General features: G+C 35.5%; 2 protein-coding genes across 2 annotated transcripts in view; both read left to right on the top strand.

The window, feature by feature from the left end:
- The first annotated feature begins 927 nt into the window (after nucleotides 1-927).
- On the top strand, nucleotides 928-1,493 carry LOC133710968 (cycloartenol synthase-like). The gene is made up of 2 exons (XM_062137122.1): nucleotides 928-1,165; nucleotides 1,244-1,493. The coding sequence occupies exons 1-2, from the start codon at nucleotides 959-961 to the stop codon at nucleotides 1,445-1,447; spliced, it is 411 nt and encodes a 136-aa protein (XP_061993106.1). The 5' UTR covers nucleotides 928-958; the 3' UTR covers nucleotides 1,448-1,493.
- Nucleotides 1,494-5,493: 4,000 nt separating this feature from the next.
- Nucleotides 5,494-7,669, top strand: part of LOC133711741 (cycloartenol synthase 2-like) — a 7,392-nt gene continuing 5,216 nt past the window's right edge. The window contains exons 1-3 of the mRNA XM_062137837.1: nucleotides 5,494-5,559; nucleotides 6,381-6,470; nucleotides 7,505-7,630. Coding sequence (XP_061993821.1) covers nucleotides 5,494-5,559; nucleotides 6,381-6,470; nucleotides 7,505-7,630 — 282 coding nt within the window. The remainder of the gene's footprint in view (nucleotides 5,560-6,380; nucleotides 6,471-7,504; nucleotides 7,631-7,669) is intronic.

Here is a 7,669-nt window from a genome sequence, read left to right as displayed (position 1 = left end):
ACGATGGAATGAAGAACGAAAACCATTTTGGCTTCAGATGGAGGATACATGGGCCCTAGCTGCACATGAAGGAGAGTGGACGTCAGAAGCAACGCGCCAGAGGGAGGCTAAGTCCCTTACTCGCGCAACACGACAAAAAAACGGAAATGATGGCATGAAATGCGCCTTACACGCATTGGAATGGAGACAATGGTGGCCGACACTGGCCCCCACGTGCGACAAAAGACGTTGGTGGCTTCCAACGGTCATAAAACCAACGGCCTTGATTCAGTCTTCAATAATTCTATTTAAAATGAAAGGCCCAGATTAATTCGTTCTAAAAATAAAAAAGTATATATATATATTTACTAATATCTGATCTGACGGTGGAAAAATGTCATTGATTAAAATCAACGGTTAATAATGAAGTAATTGTGTTTTAAACCAAAAAAACCTTGACAAAATAAAAGAAAATTTTCTAAAAAATCAGAAAAATATTTTTAATCTCATTTTTATTCATAACAATAAACACACTGCATTACTAATTCATATTGTAGTTAAATAATTGTCTAAAATGATTTTATTTTGCCTTTTGACTAAAGGAGGTTGGAGATGCAAAATATGAATAAACAGTGATGACACTAGGGGAGTCAAATTTTGCAAATGACTTTGGCTTTTGACTCCATTGTTGGAGATGCTCTAAGGTTGCCTTTTAGGTTTCGGATCAATAAAAATAGTGTATCCTTAATCATAATTACTGTGCGGGAGGGCCACTGATTAGGATGGACAGATGGATTGATTGAGGATCATGTGCCATTGGACAAAACAAAACTCAACAGTCCGAAAACATATGGATAGCATGGGGTACTTTGGTAATCCTATCACCTGCAAAATGTATATAAATAAGCTAGTGTGATAAACTTATCATCCTCACAAATTCACAATCTCTCACACTAAACATACTGTCTGGCCATAAAAAATGTGGAGGCTGAAGGTTTCAGAAGGAGGAAGAGATGGTAATCCATGGCTCACAAGTGTGAATAATCACATCGGGAGACAATTCTGGGAGTTCGACCCAAATCTTGGAACACCGGAAGAGCGAGCTCAAGTGGAAAAAGAACGTCTTGATTTTCATAACAATCGTTTTCGATCCAAACATAGCTCTGATTTATTAATGAGACTTCAGGTACGTACAAGTTCATGTATTAATGAGTAATTGTTCATCATTGAGAAGTTGTTTACATTTGTGCAAATGTTTATGTAGTTTGCAAAGGAGAAAGAAAGTGATCGAATGGAGCTACCAGCACAGGTGAAAATAAAAAGTGAAGAAGAAATTAATGAAGAAGTAGTAACAACCACATTGAGGAGGGGCTTGAGATTTTACTCAACTCTTCAGGTTGAGGATGGTTTCTGGCCTGGTGACTATGGCGGTCCTTTGTTTCTTCTACCTGGCTTGGTACGTATGTAAAGTTTAACCCTAGTCTAATAATGTTGTTGAATTAATAAATTAGACCTTTTAGTGTACGTATTAGGTATGGATGTGTATGTCCTTCCCAATCAATATATATATATATATATGGACTTCCACGTTTCATATTTTTGGCTTGTAACTCACACAACCCCAACAACCCTAAGATGCAAAATAAAATAAAAAGAATAATAGATTACTGGAGGTTTTGTATCCTGGACTTCTATTGCCAACAAAATTTTAATTATTGCTATCTCAGATGTAGACTAAATTATTCCAAAACTTAAGCTATTAGGAGAATGGTCAACAATATGTATCTCGAAATATCATTGATATTCAATCCACGCAGCCAGTGTTGAAAGGATTTGCTTGAACTATTTATCTTAATACATTGTAGATTAACTCTAGCTTGCAAGAATTATGCCTCGAGTCATTGACATGTATATGCCATGAAATTAGATGGAATCATTTCATGCATACATACATATATACATAACATAAGTAAATGAATAATTCATTTTCATCTTTTACACACACACACACACACACACACACACACACAGATATATATATATAGATACATACATACATGTTTTCTCAGGTACAGATATCCTTACCTAAGCTTATGGAACGGATTTTCAGTTTTTGGCCATTTTTCGATCACATATTCACATCTTAACCGTTCAGTATAGATCATCTCTGCAAAATTTCAGTCCAATTAATGATCGTTAAGACATCCAAAACTGCAATTTACACGAACGAACCGAATCTGTCGATTCGGAACCGTTCGTGTACATTGTCGTAAATTGCAGTTTTGAATGCATTAACGATCATCAATTTGGCTGAAATTTTGTAGAGATGATCTATACATTATGACATAAAAACTGAACGGTTAAGATGTGAATATATGATCAAAAAGTGGCCAAAAACTGGAAATCCGTACCTAAACTTAGGTAAGGACGTCCTTAGCCAAGAAGGACTGTGTGTGTGTGTGTGTATGTCAAATGGATACATGCATTTAATGTCATAATCATTTTTGATCAAAATTATATATGGGTATAATTTGTACGATGAAAAATAAAGTATCTACTATATAGTTTCTGATCAATCGATGTTTACAAAGAAAAAGCAAACCCTTTCTTTGTTCCTTTTACAGTTATCATTTTAATGGTCCCAACAGATAATATATGGATGAATTCTATATCGTAGTCATATTCATCTTTATCAATATTTATGTATTATATGTTATATATATATATACCATACTACCAACCAAATGTCTGTTTGTATGTATGATTAATACCAATACTATATAATTTTATAGAACACAGGTTACATTATTGATGGTCCAAAGAAAAATGTGAGAAGATATGACATGCATGTGGGCTATTTCCTACTCTCTTTTCCTTTTTTAATATCCTCCTTCATTATTTTGACAAATTTCTCGCTAAACTTTGAAATCAATGAAAGAAGGTTTTATATTCAAAAAGCTTGAGGCTCAATGTTTTTTGGTCCTTAGCACCTACATACATTTATGTTTATCAATTGATGTACTATGAAAGAACAATTTAAATACATATTATTGAAATTGCTAGGCGAATTAGGCCGGGTGAGAAACTTTTTATAAAAGAAAGTTAGGAACAAAGAAGTGCACCTAATTAGTCAATTAGTGAGACGGAAAAATCTTAACTCTCGAAAGAAACATTTTATAAAAGAAACTAGCAAATGTATGTATATTTTAGTAAAAATTAACATATAATCTCTTAACTAACCATCCAGTACTTCTTTGATACAATTGCACATATGAATAAATCATCTCCGATTTGTTAAGTTTTTTTGTGATAATATGTCATGCCCTGAATTTCAAACACAATAATAATACAATTACATCAAATACAGAGCACCGGGTGTGATGGTTCAGACATCAATAGTAATTAGTTGAGAAAATTTTCCTTTAAACAAGGCAATCAACGATGTCTCGAACCCACAATGTAAATACAGACTTGCTCTTTAGAGTCACATATTACATTAAGCAAAGTTTACAAATTAAACTGAAACATCAATTCAATAAGTAACTGCACACACTACGCTCATTACACAGCGGAAGACTAATAAGTGCGTAACACAATTAGATAGTAAACCTATCACTGCAACAGCAAGGAAAATCTACGACTTCAACCACGCTCACCCTAACCTGCAGGATAAACCCTTACACCATGGAATAGTGCACAGGGTTGCAAACACAAACCCGGTAAGCTTTTGCAAGCTTGTATGAGTAACTCAAAAACTAGCAACAAGAACAACAAGCTTAAGTCCTCTCAACCTAACAGTCAATAAGCATATTTCACAGCATCAACATTCCACTTATTTCAATAGCATGTATCAACAAGATTACTCATAAAGGAATCTATATGCTCGTGTCTCAATTCAGCATTCAAATCCATGATCATAGTCCAAAACAAAACCCTTCAAGTAATGTTTGAAATCATATTTGACGCTCAAAGGCGGATTTCCAAATCACGATATCCAAATCCATGGTAATGCAACTCAAGGAAGCAACTCACCCAAATGATAAGGAAAACAACTCACACTTTGATTCCTTAACACACGAAATAAAGGAGAACAACTCATGCTTTGATTTCCTTTCAAATCGTAATAAAAGAAAGCAACTCACACCTTGATTTCTGTCAACACTAAATAAAGAAAGCAACTAACACCTTGATTTCTTTCAAATCATAAATAAGAGAAAACAACTCACACCTTGATTTCTGTCAACACGAAATAAAGAAAGCAACTGACTCCTTGATTCCTTAAAACACATACTCATGAGTTAGATATAACCTCGCTCCATTACCCCATGAGATACACTGGCAGACAGACTAGAGCTCTAACTGAAATCGTAACCACTCGTCCGGCCAAAGACGTGATTACTCTATGTACTGTCAAAAGTCAACTTGTGACATTAAATCCTCGGGCCTCTCGGTCCCTCGGAGTAAAACATTTAAAGAAGTCGCACATGACTCAAAATGTAACACCATTCTCAATGCTTTTCAAAACAATTGAAATCAACATTTCCACAATCATTTGTTTTCCGAAAAGCCACAACCTAAAACAATAAAAAGCACCATTCATGCATATTGTTTTCATCAATCAACAAAATCCACCAATACATATATATTTCACGTAAATATATATACGTAGTCATTCACTCAGGAATGCCTACTAATACCAACTATAGTTTGCAGTTAATAAATAACTCCCAAAACGATAAAGGTAACTCCGTTCGTAAATGAACATTGTGAGATTACTCACCTCTGAATCCCGCTGCGTCTTCACACACGAACCGAGAGAAGCACTAATCATCGCAATCCACTCAACACACTTTCCACGTACCTAATCACATCAAGGTCACATCTTAATGCCACTTGTGGTATGAAAGCATCTAATTTCATAGCAAGTGATTAAAGTTTGAATCCCCAAATTGAACCACAACCCGAAAGTAACGCCAATCGAGGCGAAACCTCATCCGAGACCACCCAAAGTCTCCGGAGTACATCTACGATCGATATGTCAAAACCACAAGCCGATCGAAAGCTCGAATCCTCACGGATTGAATAATCGAACGGTCCGAAACCGTAAAAATCATAACATATTCACACGATATCCAAAAATTGCGTATTATATATCGAAATACTCGTATCGACGAGTAGATGATAAATAACACAAGAAACAGTCCCTTACATGGCTGGAGCGCCCCCGGAAAACACCACCACAATGGCGGTGGCGCCGCTGGCCCAAAATCAGAATTTGGCCAAACTTCCAAAACAAAATATCTTCATCTGAACTGGAATTACAACTTTCTCAACTACATCAAAGTCAAATTATAAGCCAATTGATCGAATTTTACCCTAGATCTTCAAATCTTCGATTCGTCCTCCACAAGTGAAATCATTGCAAGCTACCTTGGGAGAATCCTTCCCCATCCTCTAGGTGACAAAACCCCTCAATAAACACCGGCAATGGTGGCCGAGGAGGGAGAACCGACAATGGCGATTTCAGCTCCGCCGCGGCATCTTCTCGTCGATGATTCTCCTTCCACAGCTCGAATCTTGGTGAATTTCTTCCACAGACTTGTAGAGGAGATCGAGGCGAAGAAGACCCACTTTGTTTGACATCATATAGTGGCCGGAAGGTGGAGAACGAGGCCGGTGAATGGAGGAGCTGCGCGCGGGCTCGGGGAGAGAGGAGAGAGAAAAAATTTCCGAAAATGGAAACTTGGCTTTTTCTGGAAATTATCCTATTTAACCAAAATGAAAACTTTTTCCGAATGGCCATAACTTCTTCATACGAACTCCGATTTCCGTGTTCCACATATCCACGAACTCGTATTGACCGCTTTACGACTTTCATGAAGGAAATTTTCGGAGAAACCTAATATATAAAAAGTCAACCTTTGCACCCCCCTAAAACCATACTTTTCGAATAAAAATTCGTCCGAAACAATTCCGCCTCATCCACGAACCACGAAATCGTGCAACAACCACTAACTAAATTTAGGAAAACAACGTTTTCCTATGAAGCTAGTTTTCTACGCCTACTACAAACTTGATCGATCGAGAGCAACGTAAATAAATTAAAATGAAATTAAGAATTATTGTCGGTAGAGATGTATAATTCACATGATGCAACATTTGCCTAACACTCGATATTATTAGCACTTCTCCCGAGCTCTCAACTTAAAAAAGAAAATCCTAGCAAAACATAAAGCTCTGGGATTTAAAATAATCTCTATATTTTGTTGTTTACGTTACAAGATCGATTCATCTCTATTTTAATCACTAATTAATCTCAAGTAATCACATGGGTTGTGTTACATGCACAGAAATTAATTTAAGTTGATTAAGCAGTTAATAATATTGATGCCGTGTCGTAGGTTATTGGATTATCTGTAACAGGGGACCTTGATGCAATCTTGCCACACGAGCATTCAAAGGAGATCCGCCGCTATCTTTATAACCATCAGGTATTGCATCATATCATTTCGTTCTTTCCATTTTCAATTCCTTGAAGTTTGATTTTGTATTTTTCAAATGCTACCTGTCATAATATTACATGAGGTGGGTAGTTTAGTTTGCTTTAGTAAGTTCATTCTGAATGAGAAACAAACAAGGCTGACATATTTCAGCCATTTAGTTGGAACCAATTATCTTCTAAATAATTATTAATAAATCATATATAATAATGAGCTACCAAATCAAATCAATTGACTTTTGAAAATAGAAACTAGTCGATCCCCAGTAGTGTGTAATTTATTTGGAGTTTTGTATATATTACGTTAAACCAAACCACACCCAACTCGCCCGATCTGTTATCTTATTTGCATGGAATACTAATTAGTATCCACAATTCAGTTTAATTTGATGCTGCTGGTACGTTGTACTATGGCCAATATTCTCTTTCAACTAGTATTGATATTATATTAATTGTCAAAACTATAATCTTGCACCTCTATTGATAATTTAGGCAAGTGCTAAAAAGCAATTTGCTATATTCTAATTGTTTCTAGTAAGTGGATTTCGATCAGTATGAGCACTTTTTTTTTTTTTTTTTTTTTTTTTTGGTTTTTTTGAGAATGATCAGTATAAGCACTTAAATAGAAAAAACTATTTAAAAATTAAAAAAAAAAAATTTGTGTTGTCATAATATCTCCATTCAGAATGACTGATGAGTGATGACGTCTCAAATTCAAACTTTTTCCTCCCTCATAATCAAACAAATTCGTGTACTTTATAAAGGGTTAAGGACAGCCGCACCAGCACTTACTTAAAAAAAAAAAAAAATCAAACAAATTAACTTAATTTGTAAAGGGTGTTTTTAAGTTTATAAAAAAATTTATTATTATCTTTTGAAACATTTCTAGTGTATATAACTTGCATTTATTATACTTTGAATGAGTAATTAGTACGTGCATCTAATTAACCAAAGGTGCTTCTAAGAAAACCTTAATTAATGGTTTGGATTAATACGCACTCCCATCATATTATGAATTGCATGCAGAACAAAGATGGTGGTTGGGGACTGCATATAGAAGGGCCAAGTACAATGTTTTGTACAGCTCTGTCCTATGTGAGTCTCAGATTGCTCGGAGAGGATATGGACGGCGGTGATGGCGCCATGGAGAAGGCAAGAAAATGGATTCTTCACCGTGGAGGAGTTACCACC

The sequence above is a fragment of the Rosa rugosa genome, chromosome 5 (assembly GCF_958449725.1).
Source record: "Rosa rugosa chromosome 5, drRosRugo1.1, whole genome shotgun sequence".
In the NCBI taxonomy this organism is placed as follows: Eukaryota; Viridiplantae; Streptophyta; class Magnoliopsida; order Rosales; family Rosaceae; genus Rosa; species Rosa rugosa.
The sequence above is the reverse complement of the archived record's forward strand: the minus strand, read 5'-3'. Positions and strand labels throughout refer to the sequence as shown.

Coding starts and splice junctions, on each gene's coding strand:
- LOC133710968 (XM_062137122.1), top strand. CDS start 959: ATGTGGAGGCTGAAGGTTTCAGAAGGAGGAAGAGATGGTAATCCATGG. Junction 1,166..1,243: donor ATTTATTAATGAGACTTCAG/GTACGTACAAGT, acceptor ATGTTTATGTAG/TTTGCAAAGGAGAAAGAAAG.